Here is a 21,496-nt window from a genome sequence, read left to right as displayed (position 1 = left end):
TGCAGTTTTGACTTAATGCTTTTCAGCTCCGACTGATTCAATTTCTCCACTGATTCTGAAATAAGTACCTATGTTTTGACTTGCATCAGTGCATGAGCACTTTATTGATACACAAAAATATACACTTCACATTTAAAACATTAACAACTGTTGGAAGATTCCCTATGTACATTGAATAATTTTAGAACAAAAGCAGTGGGAACAACAGTGAGGACTGCGCTACCATTTGTAGTGAGCCCAATGACGAGTAATTACAATGCATATATTTTGCCTTCACTGTTTTTGTGTATCAACACAAATTGCCAGCTCTCACCATCAACACGTGGTATAATACCACTTTGATACTGTACCTCTTTAAGCACTGATACTCACACTTTGTTTTAGAGACACTTTCGCTTGCACAAACACATGCTGATGGTCTATGCCTTGAAACCAGGCCATAAATTACTGAAAGTTGCCATGAGATGTAGAGGATCGAGTACATGTACTAGATCAGTACACTAGCACAAGAGTTGTATAAGTATTCATAAATTCTTCAAAAGTAAATTAGTTGTTCACTGGATCGCATCCTCCACATGCATAAATAGACTTTCTCATCCCCCACTCCATCTTAATATGTCCAAGCTCCTCATTCAGTGTGTCTGTCCAATCATGTGTGAGAAATTTCCCGTGCTATGGTACCCACATGGCTCTTTACCAACCACACCCGAAGCTCTCACTTTTGGGTCCCTATGAGGCTGACTTCAGGATATCCATGTCCATATCCATGTTCCAAGTCTGGAAATAGCTGTGTGTTACTTAACTGTCTGTACAAAATCAACTACTAGTATCTGATATGGAGACCTTCCAGCTTCAAATATTCCTACATTAATACACCAATATAATAATAATAATAATAATAATAATAATAATAATAATAATAATAATAATAATAATAATAATAATAATAATAATAATAATAATAATAATAATCTGTAATAAATACAGTGTAGGGGTGTGATATACTGTATGTACCATCACTATTTAAGAAACAAATAGGTAAACAATGGATATGGGATCTACCACCTGGATGACAGTCCTAAATGCAGATTATGATTGATTGATTGATTGATTGATTGATTAATTGATTGATTGATTGATTGATTGATTGATTGATTGATTGATTGATTGATTGATTGATTGATTGATTGATTGATTGATTGATTGATTAAAAGACTAAATTAATTCTAATTTTATATTTGAGAAAATGTTTATTTATTTTGCAGAAATCTCTTCATGAAATTACTCCCACAAGTAGGCTCTGATGCCTCTGTGTTGTTCATTCGAGACCTGGTTCATGTAACGAAGGACAATACAACCGCGATTGAACTTCTGACAGTGTTTCCATTCTACGTGCGTCAGCATTCTGAACAATTACTGACGGAGTGTGAGGTTTGCATGAATAATTTTTATATATATTATTAGATGTAAAATACTCATCTAGCTTAATATGTCTAAACAACAGTAGAGGTGTCTATAAATTATTTAAATAGTTACTAAGTTACCTCTTATTTATTCAGAATTCAATTTATCTTTATTCCGTTTAAAAGTTCAGTAATGCATATTGTATTTAATGGTAAAATATGAGATATACCTACCGAGCTTGATAACTGCAGTCACTTAAGTGTGCCCAGTATCCAGTATTCAGGAAGTAGTGGGTTCGAACCTCACTGTTGGCAGCCTTGAAGATGGTTTTCCATGTTTTCCCATATTCACACCAGGCAAATGCTGGGGCTGTACCTTAATTAAGGCCGTGGCTGTGCTTTCCTATCCCATTGTTGCCATAAGACCTATCTGTGTCAGTGCAACATACAGCAACTTAAGAAATTTAACTCTATGAACAAAATAGATGTAATGGGAGAGGTTCACAAAACTTTTTTGAATAACACATCCTTTTTTGCAATATATATGTATACTATCTAGCCCGCCTAGTGGCCATGATCATTAAGGTATCAGATCTATGGTCTGACATCATGGTTAGCCAGTTTGAGTTCAATTAGTGGAAAAAAATTTCACCATCAGAGTGTTGGTAGGCTGGGTAGGAGAGGTGAAGGTATACTATTTCTAATCACTAGATTGCTAGCCAAAAATCTAGATTCAGTTACAAACCTCTTCTGAGTGTTCACATGGATTGAGAACATAGACACTGTTGATGGTGTTTCATCAATCGGATGGAGATGTTAAGCCTTGACCTTGGTGTTATTCAACAGTGGTAGACTATGTGTTGACACTGGGTTTCACCCTCTCCCTACTGAATTATCATCATTACCTCATCTACTTCCATAGCATAATGGTTGGCACAATTAGTTTCCATTCTCAGGGGCCCGGGTTTGATTCCCAGTACTGCCAGAAATTTAAGACTGGCAGGAGGGCTGGTATGTTGGTAAGTGGGTACATGCAGCTCATCTCTATTGTGGGGGGTGCCTGAAAAGAGCTGCACAACTTCGGGACATGGACACGAATTTACATCATTCCCTCAGACCCGGATGTATAGGTCACCCATGTGCATCAAATAGAAAGACCTGCACCAGGTGAGTCAAACATGTCACACGCTAAATAAAATAATGTATACTATCTGATCAAAAGTATCTGGACATGCCTTTGTTTGCATTAAGTACGGTAGTGCATAGATGTCATTAAGCTGTTACTGTTGCTATAAAAGGCAGCTGAGGGCTCAATGATGTTCAGTGCTATAAGATAAATACAGAATGGGTAGTGCAAGGGAGCTTAGTGTAATGGTTGTTGGTTGCCACATAAATGGAAAGATAAACCACAACAAAACCATGGCCAAGTAGGCCACCTTTATTGACTGTCCCCCTTTTCTGCTGCACACTCTACCTTTACAGTACTGAGAGGATACTGTGTTTATTCTTGAGTGTTTCAAACCTCCTACTGCCTTCGAGTTGATATTCATACAGTTTTCTGTTCCCTTCCCATTACATGTAATATTGTACATAGCTTATATTGAGCAGAATAAAGTTTTAAGGAAATTAAAATACAATTATTGACCAGTAAAACTGATCCTTAGAGCCTCCACGGCTCAGGCAGCAAGTGTGACATTTTACGTTTAACATACGCATATGAAAAGTAATATTTAAAATAGTGGATGAATAAATGACCTTTTAAATAAATTCACTTGATTTAAGAGCCACAGGTTCTATTAACTGTTAATTTCTTGTTACATATTCTCTGAAAAATATGTATGTATTTTAGTGCTTGCCCTACCTTTCTTTCTCTACCTGTCTCAAACAAGAGAAAACCTGAATATGTGCAGAATGTTTCTAGTTGATTTTGTCGTGCTATTTCAGACACTTCTTTCTCTTGGAGACAATGTTCATCCAGATGTGAAATCAGCTGCTGTTCTCAGTTTCTCTATCCTGGTTCATAAGACTTGCCGGCAGCCTTGTCAACCTGCTACACTCGACAGATATATCCGCCAATATGTTGACTTATTTTCAGGTATAGTAACTTCTTTATTAGAAGAAATACAGACTTTTAATTTTTTATTATTTCTATAGCCAAGTAGAATGCAGCCCTCTGATTTTGTATGACCTAAAAGAAGAGAAGAAACTTTTACATTTGGTTATTAGATAGACTTAGTTTGTATTATTCATGAAGACTGGATCTCACCTTGCACTGAATGATGCACACAGCAGCTTCTCAAAATTAATAATGAAAATGACAGGTTGACAATGTTAAAGAGTTCAGTGTTAAGCTGCTTTGGCCTTGATTTTCAGTAGCTCCCATCAGAGTGATATGCTCCTGTTAATCAAATGCATTCTTTACATCGTTATAGAAATGCTTTATACATTTGTGAGTATTTGTAGTTGCAGGTTCAGTTAATGATAATGCTGTTATTTGGAAATTTAGTTGACAACAAATTATTTTGTCATGTAGTGATTCGTGTTTACAGTACTAGTCTGGAGAGAAGGTCGCAACCACTTTCACCAACATACAATAGCAGTGATGCCTAAAATCGTGAGAGAGTGGTAAACTCATTGTTTTCATGTGCAATATTTACTAATAAAAGCATGCATTCAAACTTTTAGCTGCCAATACACACTGAATGTTGCTTAAAAAATAGTGAAAATATAATATCAGTGATATTTCTTTAAATACCTGGAAAGTGTAATTGAACAAAATGGAGGAAACAGGATGGAAATCAGTGAAAGAGGAAGGCGTGCACATGGATTCTTTAAGAGTGTGGGAGGATTGATATGGAACAGGGATGTACCACTAGACATAAATGAATTATCTACAAGATGTATTTTATGTCAATTTTGACATATGGACCAGAAACGTGGGTGATGAAGGAGAGGGATAAAAGTAGAATACAAGGAATGGAAATGAAGTTTCAAAGGTCTCGAGTAGGTTTAACCCATTCCAGTCTGGGCCTTAATATCCCCAGCAAACGTTCTGGACTGGGCATTTTTAAGGATATTTAAAACACTATATCTCTGTACCTGTAGGAGATATTTACATGATTCTTTTTTCTTTGTGCTTGTTTTAGCATCTAGTTTTGAAAAACTCTGTTTGTATTATGTCAACTATCACTTGAGATTTTAAAATTGTTTATATATTATACCATGTTTTGTGAATGGAAAAAGGGTCTGACGGATAAATAAGCAAGTACAGTTTTCTGAAATACTGTTATATTTACCCTATTTTGCTAATATAAAATGTGCATTGCAATTAAAAAACAACAGCAATAATGAGTATGATATAAAAATAATAATTTTTCAATGATAATAGTAATAATTACAACAATGAAAATGGGAGCTCTTATGAAATTTTATTTTAATTGATAAATTTTGTCAAAAGTTACTCAAATGTAAAAATATTGTTCCATTTACCACAAAAGACTTCTGAGAAAGAGAAAATACAGTCTTCTAAACAGACAACTTTACTAATATGTAGACAATCTCACGTATTCACGCAAATTTGAAATACGCGGGAACATGCGCTAGGCCGTAAAGCGAACTCCAATCATAATGAAATGTAAAAAGTTGTTTCGAATTCATATGTCAATAATATGTTCATTTGTGCATAAACTTATAACATATAAAATATTGAAAATATCGCTTTCGTCAAGCACATGTTTGCCGCGAGAAGCCATGTCTTAGAGCTCACTGAGTGACAACATCTACTGATGCATGTTGATCGAAAATATCGTAAATTCTCTGACTTATACATATAATACTGCCATCTGCTTAAATACTCTTGTAACTAATACATGAAGAAACATGATGTAACCATCAGAATGCGTGCATAGCTCGTTCTCGATTTTTAATGACTTGTCAAACCTTGCTACGGGCTATGCCCGCAGCACGGCCTGAGCATAATTTTGGCCACTGCGAGCTCAGCTCGCAGTTAGACTGGAAAGAGTTAACAAGAATGGACAGAGTAAGAAATGAGAGAGTTCGGGAAATGGTAAGTGAGGTATCCCTACAGGAAAAGAGAGAAAAATTAAGGCTGCAGTGATATGGACATGTTAAGAGAGAGGATTGCGAGGAGGGAACTGGACGACAGTGAGAGAAGAGGAGTGGTGGATGGACAGAAAACGATGGAGAGGCTTATGTTCCAAGCAGATCCAGCCTGTGGTTGGAAACTGCTCCAGATGATGATGATGATGATGATGATGATGATGATGATGATGATGATGATGATGATGATGATGATGATGATGATGATGATATTTCTGTGCTGTGAAGTGAATAGAGGATAATCATCAATGCAAGCAATAAGCAATGCTCTGATCAACTGTGTGAAGTATAGAGCTATACTGTACCTGCATGTCAGTTTTGATGTTCTATTTCACTCTACTAGATGGCAGAGAAGTGGATCTCTGTTGGGTGAACTTTGGCTGAGTTTTAATTAATTTTGTTGGGTAAACATTAAATGCATCACCAGAGATCTTTTACATCCCAACATCATATGACATTTAAATTTAAGAATTTCATTTTATATCCGTATTGAACTGAGAACGTAAGATAGGTAACTTGAAGGATCCACCTTTTCAATACAAATAAATGTTATAATGGTTAAGTTACAACATGTTTACTTGGAACTAGTTTCAATGCTATTTACCGTCATCTTCGGCCAAAATATGAGAAATAAGCATAGGTACATACATACAAACGTATACATTACACATGGAGTGCCAAATGGACTTTTCTACTCTATTTATGTTATAACTGTTTGGTTCTCCAAGTGTTGGGTGATGTAACAACTTTATGTCTTAAGAGGACCAACGGCTTCAGGTGGATGAGCCTCCTTAGGTGAGACGATGGTCTCTCAGTGGAGGAAATGCTACTGGAATCCAGTGGGCTGCATCAACATCTATAGAGGCAAGGTCACTGGCAGTGCTGCAGGCTCAGGTCAGAGATTGCAGAAGAGTTGGCAGCAGATGAACCACTTACAGTTAAGGGCCAGGTCTTCCATGAAGATTATGGCCTTGACATCAAGTGGCAGTTTGCTGTAAAATATTGTAATGGTTTTAGCATCTGCCATGCCAATATGGTGACTTTTGGGCGGGCTCGTGACTTCATCCACTATGGCCTGCCCGCTTGCTCTTCGACCCCACCATTCATGGACAAATCTAGTCAAGACCAGCTCCCTCCCCTCATAGCAGCAGCATAAGATTGAAATTACAAGAGCACCAAACTGGAGCCTTCTGCTTCGAGAGTTTTCTACCTGTATCCAGCTACCGAACCATTCTGGAACGTTTGGTCTCCTTATATAAAGGGAGCAGACAATTGCAAAGTTTGAGGTCAGGGGCTGAGTGACTTCCAGTGATCGTGATGGGAAAGTGCAGCTGAAGACAGTGCTGTGGAGTGTGTAAACTGCCATGACTGTCGGATTAGCGTGCTACAGCATGGACTGACGGCGAAGGTGAAACAGTGGAGCTGTGCAGTGTGGGATCTTGAAGAACAAAAAACTATCTTGTGTGAGCATGTAAGATTGTGTTCTTGTGTGTGCGGACTGTGAAGTGTGCAGCCACTATTTGAATACAGTGCACAGTGAACTGCCCCAGGGTACAAGTGATTGAGTGCATGTGCACGTGAACTGTGTGATGTACTGTTTAGCCTGTAAGTATTAGACTGTAGTGCTACTTTGTGTGAACAGAGAGAATAAGAGAGAACACTGATGAGTGTACTGTGTACTTGTTACTAGAATTAATAAATCATAGTTTAGAAGCTACCAGTTGAATATTTATTTACCTACTACCCTGCCAACTCATTACAATATAAAGCCATATTTTTATACTACTCATAAGGCATGAAACAAAAGGACTGCAAAATTAGGCTAGGACAAAAGAAATGCTAGAGCATCCCCTGCAAGCAACAAATATCAGAAATATCAAGGGAAGGGGATTTTGAAACACCCCCAAAACTTTGAATAGCTTTCTTTTTTACGTCGCACCGACACAGGTAGGTCTTATGGTGACGATGGAATAGGAAAGGCCTAGGGGTGGGAAGGAAGCAGCCGTGCCCTGTATTAAAGTACAGCCCTAGCATTTGCCTGGTGTGAATATATGGAAACCACTGAAAACCATCTTCAGGGCTAACAACCATGGGGTTTGAACCCACTAACTCCCGGTTGCAAACTCACAGCTGTGCATTTCTAACCACGCGGCCAACTCACCCGGTACTTTGAATAGCAACTTGGAATGATGGATGATGGCAGGACACCGTGAGGAGTATTGTGAGGTCTTAAGCAAATTTAAGATTAATGTCTGCTGTGCCCAAGAAACAAAATGGAAAGATGCAAGAGCACATAATGTTGGAAAAGTTATAAATTGATCTACAACGGGAAATACAGCATAAGAAATGGGACTAGAATAGCCATCGACCAATACCTCAATGATAACATAATGGATACTGTATAATACAGTTCATCATCATCATCCTTTAACAATCTCCAGTCACCCAAATGCGGTACACAAGTGTTCTCCATCTTTGTCTATCCAGGTACATTTCTTCCTTCTCAGCTTGGTGCCATTCCTCTTCCTTCCAGGTCCTGCTTTACTTGACAGATCCACCATTTCCTTGGTCTGCCTTTAGGTCTTTTGCCAATTAAACTGACATTAAAGGGTCAACTCTGTATCAATGTTGTTACAGTACATGCACCACAGATCAACTGTCCATATTCAGAAAAGCAAGAATTTTTGGAGGAGTAAGATATGCATTTGGGCAAAATATCTTAATAGTGAATTAAAATATTAAATATGGGTATCTAAATAGATATGTATGAAAAGTTGCTAAAATCTATAGCAGTATTCACAGTGACTTGGGCTACAGCATAAGGAATAGTCAGGGCGAATCTGTGTTGGAGCTTGCAGCTGCACACCATCTTGCTATGAGAAATACTGTTTTACTAGTAGAATGTACATCTCACTGACTGGCTGATAGTTGGTGTTGTCACTGACTTCTGTTCATACCCTTCGTTGATGTGTAATTTTTAAGCAGTACACCCTGGTGTCCAGTCTGGAATAACAAGACCTACCAAGAACTAACCAAATACCCAGCTGAAATGTATTTGACTGGTGGATGCTCTGGAATGCCAGCTTAATACATAAAAGCCAAATGTCCTGGAGTAACAAAAAAAATGCATATGGCCTTTTTCTGTAGAAAACTGAATTTTAACTACAAGAAGTTAGCTGTAAAACAACTAATCCAAGAAGTAAAAGAAAAGTGCTGGGATGACTTTACTATGAGGATAGAGGAAGACTGTCAAGGAATTAGATAACGGCCGTATAAAGCAGTAAAAGGTAAAAAAAAAAAAGGGATATGGAAACATCCATGCATTGGAAACAAATGATGGTAGTTTGGTAAGAACAGAAGAAGGAATCCAAGATGAAATGACAAGGTACTTCAGTATGTTGGTAAATGGAGATGGAGACAACACCACTAACAACTGTAAAATAGATGAAGTCCAGGAGGACCAACCCCTATTAACATGGATTGAAGTCAAAACAATAGTAACAAGTATGCAAAATGGGAAGTCCCTGGGCTTTGATGATCTGACCTCAGATATGATAAAGGAATCAGGCTTAAATCAGCTATATAGAGTGCTCTCAAGAAACAGACTCCCAGAACATTAGAGAAAAGGAATCACTTCAACTGTTCAAAAAACAGACAGACAGACAGACAGACAGACAGACAGACAGACAGACAGACAGACAGACAGACAGAGGCATAATGCTGTTGTTACATACCCTGAAGCTATTGAAAAGGATAATCAAAATGGGACTTAGGAAGATAGTGGAAACTTTATGGAACCTTTGTTGAACTTTCTCCAGCATAAGATGAAAAGCATTTACATTTGTTTTCTGGAGAAGAGTTCTGAAAGTGCCTGATATAACTTTTCATTTCTTGGAGTTCTTGATTTTAATCATGTTCTTGTTCCAAGCCCTTAAAATGTGGCACATACATAAAAGGTGCATGTCATATTCAGCCATGGTTCTTTGCCATGCATTATTGTAAGCATCTGCCATGTTTCACATAAACACTTTGGAATGTGTGCTCCCAACTTTCTCTTTAATTTTAATAAAAAATATCTCTAGAACACTTCTATCACTTTTGTTTGAAATGAAACGAGTACAAGAGAATTCCTGCCCCATATAATCTTTTCAGACCCATATTTCCTACCAATGTAAATACAATCTGACCCATATTTCATTATAATTTCCTTTTGAACCAGTATCATTATTGCAAGGGCAAGGTCATTTTTTGTGAAGTTTGGATAATTGGGCAGGAGATCCCCTTGCAGCTTATAAAATAGAACACAACTTCCACCTGACCGCTTCTCTGCTTCTCTCCAGACTTCAGTACTGACACCATCCCTTGAGTGCCTGACTGCGTCATTATTTAGGGAAAATTCCTTTTCTATATTATAGGGGTCATGGTTTTTAATGAGATGTTTCCTCTTAAGTTTGTCTCCGCATATGGTAGACCGTACATCATTTGTATTGTGATAGATATTTCTCACTTTTTAATTTTTGCAAGAATGTAGCAGGCATAACCCTATTTCTGGAGGTATCCTCAAGGAAAAAGCTAGATTTTCTACCATAAAATTATGACTAAAGATGACTTTCAGGCCAATGAGGGCTGGTTGGAAAGATTTAAAAGACGTTTTGGTATACAACTGTTGAGACGATGGGTGAAAAGCTGTCATGTGATGTTAACTTGATGGAACTATGCAAAGAAAAGTTTCAAAAAGTGATTCAAGAACTGGCTCTAACTCCTGACAAGTATACAGTGCAGATGGGAGTTGTTTGTTTTGGTGGTTTTTACCAACTAAAAAACAAAACAAAACAAAAAAAATGTATGTTCACTCTGCTGAATCTAGTGCTCCTGGATGAAAACTAGGTAAAGATAGGGTCACATTTATGCATTGTTCAAATGCAATTGGTACAAATAAGATGAACATGCTAGTGATTGTTAAGACAAAACAAACTTTCGGCCTTTATGAATGTTAAACTTCCTGTTGATTACAAAAACCATAGCAAAGGGTGGATGACTAAGTGTATGTTCACTGAATGGTTACATGAACTGTTTTTACTATCAGTTAGAAAATTACATAAGAAACAGAAACACAGACTAAAAGCTTTGCTTATTTTGGACAACTGGTATTCACTAAAAGCTTTGCTTACCATATTTTGGACTACTGCCCTGGTCACCCTGATGAAGAGGATTTGAATTCCACAGACAGTTTTATTCGAGTTATATTCCTCCCGTGCAACGTAATGCCTCTCTTGTAGCCTATGGACCAGAATGCCATACAGGCAAAGAAAATGCAGAACAAAATGTGCCTTCTGTACACGGTTTTGTCTAAAGATTACAGTGCGATTAAATCCTTAGAAGAAATTAACCTGAAAGGCGTGTTTTATTCACTTGCTAATGCATAGGTAAACTTCAACAGTTGCATGGCTAAATGGTTAGCATACTGGCCTTTGGTCACAGGTTCCCGGGTTCAATTCCCGACAGGGTTGAGAATTTTAACTGACATTGGTTAATTTTACTGGCACGGAGGCTGGGTGTATGTGTCGTCTTCATCATCATTTCATCCTCATCACGACACGCACGTCACCTACGGCCGTAAAATAAAAGACCTGCACCTGGCAAGCCGAACATGTCCTCGGACACTCCCGGCACTAAAAGCCATACACCATTTCATTTTTCAATGAAAAAGTGATTGTTTGTTCGTGGGAAAATTTGTGGCCTAATGTTGAATAGTTAGAACAGTACAAAAAGGAGTGAAATTAAACAGCCATTGTTGATATCAACAAAAGTGACTTAAATCAGCTGTGTGATGCATTTGACGAAAAGCTCATGAATGCAGCTCATAACATTTCGACAATAGACGACGTAAGCTAGTGAACATGCTAGTGATTGTTAAGACAAAACAAACCTTCTGCCTTTATGAATGTTAAACTTCCTGTTGATTACAAAAGCCATAGCAAAGGGTGGATGACTAAGTGTATGTTCACTGAATGGTTACATGAACTGTTTTTACTATCAGTTAGAAAATTACATAAGAAACAGAAACACAGACTAAAAGCTTTGCAAGTAAGCAAGTGACGAATAGGAAAACAACCAGTTTATTACAGACAATGACATAATAGAAGATGTGACCACATTGAAAGAAGATAAAGAGGGGAGTGGGAGAGGGGAAGTAACACCAGCTTTCCAAACAATTCTTCATAATGCCGCCATTAATTCCTTTACTACATCCATTACCTGGACAGAAGAAAATGGGGTCTCCGCTAGTGACATTCTAGTGTTGAAGTGACTTCAGGAATAAATGGGTATTGAAAATATCATTTAAAGTGAAAAAACTAAGAAAATAGAAAATTATTTTATGCCTTCAACTCAATGGAATAATGTAGGCTATCAATATAGAACAATACAGTACTGTACTGTAAGCTTAATTAAAATTTTCTTTATTGTAGTTTTACGTATTTTAATATAAAATACAGTATTACTGTATGTCTGACACTTTCATTGCGTCTGCTTTACTGTATAATAGTGTACAGTATTTTGTACAGTACAGTCATAGCTTTTGCTGTTTAATTGTATTATTATTAGTAGTTTCCAGTAATCCGCTTTTTTTCCTTTTTCGATAATCTGTGTGGTGCACTGGTCTAATATATCCCAAAATATCAAGTGTCTACTGTATTTCTTTCTAATACTATTGGTTTTTAAAGTTCTGAAACCCAAAAGCAAGTAAAATATTTTTATAAATATATGGCAGATTATGCATGTTTCTGAGTTGTCATCTTTCTGTGTTCCATGAATTCATGTTCATCATTGAAGGGAAAAATACTAAAAACCATCTCCTGAAATAAAAGGATACTCATTCATAAGGAGAACTGTTTGATATTTCTATGAGTATGAAATGCTTTGATTCTGAATAAAAAAAATACATTAAGCCAGGTATTTTTCAGATTTATAGCTCACTACTTTACTTATGCAATTCCTAAAGGGTGACTTTAGTTCATTCTTATTTTGTTTTTAAGATCAGAAGTTCATTGCATTAAATAACTTATACAGTATCTATCTATCTATCTATCTATCTATCTATCTATCTATCTATCTATCTATCTATCTATCTATCTATCTATCTATCTATCTATCTATCTATCTATCTATCTCTATATATAAAATAAGAGTTTTGTCTGTACTCTGTTCAGAATTTGAAAAGAATGGTATTTCTGTATCGCTCATGTCCACAGTAACAAGGAAATGCACTTGTTACTTTTCAGTAATGTCTGTCTGTCTGTCTGTCTGTCTGTCTGTCTGTCTGTCTGTCTGTCTGTCTGTCTGTCTGTCTGTCTGTCTGTCTGTCTGTCTGTCTGTACACGCATCACTAGAAAACGGCTAAAGATAATTTAATGAAAATTGGTATGCAAAGTCGAGGAATAAGTTAATACAATCTAAGCTATAATTGTATTCACGCTGACAGAAATGGTAGTTTAGGGCAAGGCCTAAGATTTAATTTTCAAATATTTATGTTATTAGTGGTCCTATCTTAATAAAAATTGGTATGCAAAGTTGGGGAATAAGTTGCTACAATCTAGGCTATAAATAATTGTATTCACATTGAGTGAAATGGTAGTTTAGGGGAAGGACTAGAATTTAATTCTTAAATATTTACGTCATTAGTGGTCCTATCTCATTGAAAACTGGTATACAAAGTTGGAGAAAGAGCTACTACAGTCTAGGCTATAAATAATTTTATTCATGCTGAATGAAATGGTAGTTTACGGGAAGGCCTAAAATTTAATTCTCAAATATTTATATTATTAGTGATTGTATCGATAAATACTACATAACTAAAGTTAAGAATTAAATTTCCGACCATTTATGTCCTGTACATTTTTACCGTACCAGCTATGATAACACAGATATTCATGAATTTGTATTTTTGTTGCTAAGTCCATATCGACGCCGAGCCACGAGAAAATGGGTTAACAGAATTTAATGAAAATCGGTATATAGAGTTGGGGAATAAGAAACTACAGTCTAAGCTATAAACAATTTTATTCACCCTGGATAAAATTGTAGTTTAGGGGAAGGCGCCTAAAATTTAATTTTTAAATACCTATGTTTTTGGTCCTATCGAAAAGTACTACATAACAAAAGTTACAGAGAATACAATTTCCGATAATTTATGTTTTATTCAGTTTTACTGTACCGACTATGATGAGTGGCATTTCAGAGTCGGAAGAAAACTAAATGTGAAGGCTTACAATACCGAAAACGCACAACATTGATCAACAATAACATTACATTGACCACTGTTGCGATGTTATTTGTCTCTTATGCTGCCTCTCAACTCCGATAAAGGGATTACTGCTGCATACCAAGTATAATAGCCTGACGGATTGTTGGCGGGAAATAGCCAGGGAGTTAGAAAACTTTCTTCTTTAGCATGCCATTCCTCTGGTTCATACTTTTCTGTTACGGCTGGTACGTAACACACTGGTTCTTCATAGTATTCCAGTTATTCGATCCCTACTCTGACGCGCTGTTTTGAATGAGCAGTGTGCACACGTAGTAGTAGTAGTAGTAGTAGTAGTAGTAGTAGTAGTAGTAGTAGTAGTAGTAGTACCTGGTCTAGAATAACAATTTAGGCCTATTCCAAATTATAGCACCACAATTCACTAAATAACTCAAAATTCAACCCTGAAAAGATCCGTTTCTAAATAAATGCTTCTTCCTCTTCACTTTTCTTAAATTGTACATTTATTTTATTCCAAATTATCATTGAAGAGGGGGTTTCTCCTCTGGCTTGGAGGAAAAATTTGTTTCCAAGTCAGATAGATTTTTCTGCCTCCAGTGTAGTGAATTGATATTTTACGACTCATGGGATACTCCTAGGAAACAGATTAGTAACAGGGCATAGTTTTTTCCCTGGGAGTCTCCACTATTCAACCCTCTCCCCGCCGAAAAAGGACGAAGAGTGTTCATGAATCACGGCTGTCTGCGGCTTGGTCATTCCAACTCTGGAACTTTGGACTGTTAGATCAGCAGTGTAGTCCTGTTCGTTAAAAGTGAGAAAATGTGTGGTGTTTCATTTAATCGAGCATTTCATATGAAAGCATTGCTTTTAATCATGGCGTCATTGTGATGTATGTTTATTTCAGTTGGGAAAACCACTAGGACAGTCTTTCTGAAGATGTAAAAAGGCAGGTGGAGAGTGAGTGTCTCCCATTATAATGATAACTCCCCAACCTGATTGTGACTGATGGTATGCAAGCGAGTCTACCATTACAGTGAAAATTCCCTAACTCAGTCTTCATATGAAAAAATATGTTTAGTGAATTCCCCGTTGCGTTTCTAGGGTAGCATTAAGAGCTATGCTATTTAATACAATCTTGCTCACAATGTGTACAATAGAATTCCGTATACAATGTAGAATTCCATAGTGAAGCACTGGTACATCAGCTAGTTCTATAATATAGACATTACTATCAACCGAACCAAACACCATGGCACAACAGACCCAAAGAACCTTGGCCTACCGAACCACAGTTGCTCAGCCAGAAGGCCCGCAGATTACGAAGTGTCATTTGGTCGGCACAGCAAATCCCCTCAGATGTTTTTTGTTTTCTAGACCAGGACCGCTATCTCACCGTCAGATAGCTCCGCAATTGTAATGACGTAGACTGAGTGGGCCTCGAACCAGCCCTCAAATCCCGGTAAAAATCCCTGACCTGGTCAGGAATCAAACTTGGGGCCTCTGGGTAAGAGGCTAACCCTAGACTGTAAGACTGGCAGTCATTACTATAACCATAATCAAATTATGCAGCACAGATTAGATGGGTAGAAACAATTTACTCAATAACAGTTTAGAATGGTAGAATTCTTATTAATTACATAATTCTGCACATTCATTGTAAACTTTACTTTCATCTTCCTAATACTACTGCATATTTAGTTAGTGTTTTAGCATATGCTCCTTGCCAACAAAACTACAGCTAGTGCAGAAAATTTAATTTCAAATTATTGAAGTCATTCAGAAGTGCAGGGCCACTGTTCAGGCATCCTAAGCCAGAGTATATGTATGGTGGTAATATAGAAAGTCGTTTTCTCTCCTCCATCTGCCATAGTATCGGGCATTGGTAGTAGGTTCTCATTTGTCCCTCGGAAGCTGAAACACTCTGAATGGATCATAGTAAAACTTTATAATCTTTGCTATATCTGGTAGGTGATTTTGATGGAATAGTGTGAAGTAAAACTAAAATGGTATGAATATCAGATGGATGGATCAGCATGATAATGATGAGCATAAACTGATACCTACAGGAACATAGTTTTTGAATCTCGATGATCAATACATATCCATAATTACCTCTTCAGTGGTGACATTAAACCTCTCTTGATGATAAATCTCTCAACATAAAATTATCAGATGCTAAACCTGAACCTTATCTGTTACCTCCTATCTTTTTTATAAACTCCGATGATCTCCTTCCTTCAGTTCTAATAAGGTGCTTTCCTGTATTTTGTAGGGGTTTAGGGATTAAGACTTCACATGATTTCTAGCCATGACATAGTGCCTTCTCGTTGCTGATGTGGTCTGCCAATGGGATCTATGATACATCCACATTTCACTATTTGTGTGCCACCTCGTTATCTAAAGCCAAATGGACCCTTGAAATAATATGTGGCAAAGCCCCATTGCATGTGCAAGGTTCAAACGCACACCTCTCTGTGCCATGTTATAATCATCCAGCTTCCCAGGTCGCATTCAATTTGAGTCTAGGAAACTAATATCTAACTTACAGGCATAAAAGAGGGCAGAGGAAATTTAAGGATGCTCTTTTGTACCACAAATTAAATTCTTCAAAATTCACTAAACTTTTAATGGTGTTGGTGAAAAGTGAAATGAGAAAACAATTTTTTTTTTAAACATTTACATATATTTTACGTTTAGTCATTAGGGCCATGTCTCGGAGTATATGACCCTCTGGTGTTAAATTCCAATCACAAGATGATTTCAGGATATTTTTCAGACAAGAACATTTCCCATTAGTAAAATATTGTAACTTTGAATGCATTTGCGAATCCATTGACACCGGGAACAAAAGTTATACACAAGCAAAAAAATGAAGCTATTTGAGTGGTTAATGTTATCCTCTAATTAACACCGTAAGAACAATAATTTTTAAAAACCCACTTAAATCAAACTGGTAGATAAAATTCTTAGGTTGCTGAATAACAAACCCAAGATCCTATGCAATGACGAGGCACAAAACAAACAAACAAACAAACAAACAAACAAACAAACAAACAAACAAACAAACAAACAAACAAACAAACAAACAAACAAACAAACAAACAAACAAACAAACAAACAAACAAACAAACAAAACACATCACAAGAACAATGTACACCACATATACGATAAAACAAAACAAACATCAAAGCACTTGCTGGGTGCACATTTCTGGTCAGGTAAACAAACCCAGGCGTAGCTTCACATTGGTTTGCCGGGGATTCAAACCATGGATCTTCTGCCGTAATGGTAGGTCGCTAAGGAAGAAACCCTACATACTTTATTTTAAGGGGGAAGGGGTTCCTGCCACCTACAACTAATTAATTAATTATCTATCCTTAAGACTCGGCTATCTCCTGGTATTTAAAACTTTAAAAGATTAAGATTTCTCTTGTGAATACTACAGTATAACTTTGGGTGAAATGCTTTTGTCTCCCCTTGTCTTATTGTCACAGGTTCATTCATTTGACGCTTTCAGCTATAGACATAAACCAGCCAGGGCCCACCCCTCAGAGTGCTCTCATACCACAGGTCCCTTTAAAAGACCATCTCTGCATGGAATCCCCATGCACCAGTACTAGCAACTTATTATACTGAGGGCATTAGTTCTTAAGCCCACAAATTTCAGTACATATTATTCTGGCATGATCATGTCTTCTCACCATTACAAAATTTACAAGTGCATTGTCTCTCGCCGCTTTACTGAAACAACTTCTCTAAATGCATGGGACAGAGAGGAGAAGAAAATAAAGATGTGTTTCGTTATGGAAGACGCTTATCTAAATGGTGGATGTTTGTTCGAATCCCAGCAATGTTGCATGCACACAGCACATCTCCAATCAAACACCATATGTTACAAAATTTCCACCGATTACTTTAGAAAATTGAATGGATTCCTGATCCAATGTACAGGTGTCTTAAGTCATGCATAAATGAAACTGTTATTTACATGCAATACTATGCCACATTTTTCCCAGTTCAATGTTCTTGGAACTAAAGCACTCTCAAAACTCTAGATATCATCATCATTGATCTGCATTTACAGCTGTTGCCCAGGTGGCAGATTCTCTAGTCTTTTCTTAAATGACTTCAAAGAAAATGCTCCTAGTTGAGAACTTCCTCCGTCTAATAAATTCCCAAATTAACATTCCAAGATGAACATTATGTGATAATTATAAAATTGAATATTACAAAAAATCTCAACTTATGATTTCTACTTATATGAACTAGATTAACACATTAAAATTGCTTCCTATGCTAGCTTCCCTTGATAGGGTAAATATTACATCCTAATCTAATAATTTATTTACAAGCTATGCATCTCAACTACTTATTGTCTGGCTCTATGGCTAAATGGTTAGCGTGCTGGCCTTTGGTCAGAGAACAAAAACAACAAGAGTACAACAAGCAATTCCATGGAAAGAAAATACCAAGAAATACTACTAGTTTAAAATTATAAATCCAGCATCATCATATACAAATTCACCCACAACTTAAGTATTTCCAGTGCATAACACTACGGCTTACAATACTCTACATTGAGCTTACTACTAGCTTAAGATTACAACACAGTCATATACAAATTCACACGTACCTTAATTGTTTTAAAATTTTACTGCATTAAATATGGTGTTAAGGAGACAATAAGGATCTCAACAAAGTCCCTGTAGCTAACTACTTAAGAAATTTCCTCTAGAACTTTCCCCCACATACTTATGTTCATGTTCATGTTTCTCTTGAATCATTTGCTGATATTTAAGAAAGTCTTAAAAAATCATCTGCTTATCTACCCAGCAGTTTATAAGATCACTTCAGTCACTACTGATCTGAATTTAGGGCAGTCATCCAGGTGGCAGTTTCTCTATCTGTTGTCTTCCTAGCCTTTTCTTAAATGATTGCAAAGAAATTGGAAATTTATTGAACATCTCCCTTGGTAAGTTATTCCAATCCCTAACTCCCCTTCCTATAAATGAATATTTGCCCCAATTTGTCCTCTTGAATTCCAACTTTATCTTCATGCTGTGATCTTTCCTACTTTTAAAGACACCACTCAAACTTATTTGTCTACTAATGTCATACCGCCGTAAGACCTATCTGTGTCGTGCGACGCAAAGCCACTAATGTCATTCCACGCCATCTCTTCACCGACAGCTTGGAACATACCACATAGTTGAGCAGCACATCTCCTTTCTCCAAAGTCTTCCTGGCTCAAACCTTGTAACATTTTTGTAATGCTACTCGTTTGTCAGAAATCTCCCAGAATAAATCGAGCTGCTGCTTTTCTTTGGATCTTTTCCAGTTCTTGAATAAAGTAATCCTCTTGAGGATCCCATACACTGGAACCATACTCTCGTTGAGGTCTTACCAGTGACTTATGTACCCTCTGCTTTACATCCTTATTACAACCGCTAAATACCCTCATAACCATGTGCAGAGTTCCTATATTTACAATCCCATTTATGTGATTACCCCAATGAAGACCTTTCCTTATATTAACACCTAGATACTTACAATTATCCCCAAAAGGAACTTTCATCCATCAATGAGAGGATTTTCCATATTTGTGAAACTCACAACTTGACTTTTAACCCCATTTATCGTCATACCATTGCCTACTGTCCATCTCACAACATTATCGAGGTCATTTTGCAGTTGCTCACAATCTTGTAACTTATTTATTACTCTATATAGAATATTACAAGAAGTTTTCTTAACTTGCCTAAAATATTAGTAATTATTTTTTTCTCTCAAAGATTAATATTTGCAGTCCTCATAGATTTCTCTGTCATATAGTTGTCTTAGAGACTAATAATAACCAGCAGTTATCACCACACCACCTCGGAGATTATTACAGGATTTCCTTTCTCATCTGGAATTTTTACTTATTTCCCAGAACTTGTTTAAGTCATTTACATGTAATCCTATTACCTATAGCAGTGTTTTATCATTTTATTATATTAATGCCACTGTATTTTTAAGACTTTTCCATGTATCCTTATAAACCTGGCATTCTTATTCTCTTCTATTCAATTTATTGTCATCTAGTCATTACTGTACTTGTTTAGAGCATGTGTTCTCCTTATTTTATTCAGTTTTTGACAATAGTTTGTGTGCATCTTTCTGCTCTTAGTTCTTTGGGTAGTTGCTCTACTGGAAGAAAGTTCAAATGGAACACAAAAATGACTGTCACTCAGAAGTCAAGCAAGCACAGCCATATATTTATATTAACTATTCTACTTCTTTTCAGGTCCTGAACCTCTGAAGTGGGTCCAGCATTATAAGAAACAGCCCTGTCTGTGCTAATGAAGCCTATTTCAGTTCAAAAGAAATATAAAAGGTAGCTGGCATTAAACAAGGCTTTTATTTTACAAAAGTACACTGTCATGAACATCATCATCATCATCATCATCATCATCATCATCATCATCATCATCATCATCATCATCATCATCATCATCATCATCGATTTTCTACTCCAGCAAGCCGGGTGCGGGTGTTTACGAACCTCTTCCATTTCATCCTGTCCATCCACAGCTGATGTTCTACCTTTTGCTGCCAATTTACATCACGTTTGGCAAGGTCTTTTGAAAATTTGCTTTTTCCAACTATCACTAGGCCTCCCTCTGGGCCTCTTACCAACAACATTCCTTTCATAGTATGCTCTTGGGGCTCTAAATGGTGTCATCCTTCTAATATGTCCATACCATCATAATCTGCTTAATTCTAAGGTTTCCAACAGGCTCCTGTCCAATCCTATTTGTTGCCGAATACTTTTATTCCGGGGAGCCATCTGGTGGCGAATTAACATACCATTTTGACTTCTATTATAACGTCTAAATTTAAAGAGTCATTGTTTAAAAAACCTTTCTCACGGACAGTCGAGATTTTCTTCTGATGACGCAGAGCACAGTTCTCTGTGAAACGTAAAGAATTCTCACCTTATTCTCTTGACACGGCATAAGCCCAAAAGCCTATACAGTATCATGTCTATAAGTACGGGCCATGAAAGCATCAATGGCAACTTTTATTACTTATTTTGTCTCTCCTTGTCTTTTGGAGACATGACCGAAGGAACTTCATTTCAGTAGCCTGTAGGCGACTTTGTGCAGATCTAGTTAACGTTGCGGCTTTCACTGCATATGTTAGAATTGGTACAAGATATGTTTTGTACAGCGTGAGCTTGCAACCTTGGGGAAATGAGTCATCCCAAAGTAATTAACGAACAGAGTGGTAGAATTTGGAGCAGCTTGTATTCCATTGCCTATTTCTTGGTTTATGGTATTGTTAGAAGAAATGAAGCTCCCTAAGTATTTGAACTTATTGATAATGTCTACTCCTTCATTTTGCACTCACAGGTGGACTGCTTCAGGATTTCAACTCATCACTAAACCGACGTTTTTAGTTTGGCTGATGATCATTCCCATTCTGCCCGGCTCCATGGCTAAATGGTTAGCGTGCTGGCCTTTGGTCACAGGGGTCCTGGGTTTGATTCCCAGCAGGGTCATGAATTTTAACCATCATTGGTTAATTTCGCTGGCACGGGGAGAGGGTTGTATGTGTCGTTTTCATCATCATTTCATCCTCATCACAACGCGCTGGTCATCTACGGGCATCAAATAAAAAGATCTGCACCTGACTTGTCCTCAGACACTCCCGGCACTAAAAGCCATA

At 37.1% G+C, this 21,496-nt stretch overlaps 1 protein-coding gene across 2 annotated transcripts in view; it reads left to right on the top strand.

Annotated features, from left to right (window-relative positions):
• Nucleotides 1–21,496, top strand: part of LOC136866424 (vitellogenin-4) — a 252,654-nt gene that overhangs the window by 101,687 nt on the left and 129,471 nt on the right. For both annotated transcript variants that reach the window (XM_068226732.1, XM_068226731.1), the window contains exons 7-8: nt 1,266–1,431; nt 3,348–3,498. In XM_068226732.1, coding sequence (XP_068082833.1) covers nt 1,266–1,431; nt 3,348–3,498 — 317 coding nt within the window. The remainder of the gene's footprint in view (nt 1–1,265; nt 1,432–3,347; nt 3,499–21,496) is intronic.

The sequence above is a fragment of the Anabrus simplex genome, chromosome 3 (assembly GCF_040414725.1).
Source record: "Anabrus simplex isolate iqAnaSimp1 chromosome 3, ASM4041472v1, whole genome shotgun sequence".
Classification (NCBI taxonomy): Eukaryota; Metazoa; Arthropoda; class Insecta; order Orthoptera; family Tettigoniidae; genus Anabrus; species Anabrus simplex.
This window is presented reverse-complemented; position numbering and strand designations above follow the sequence as displayed.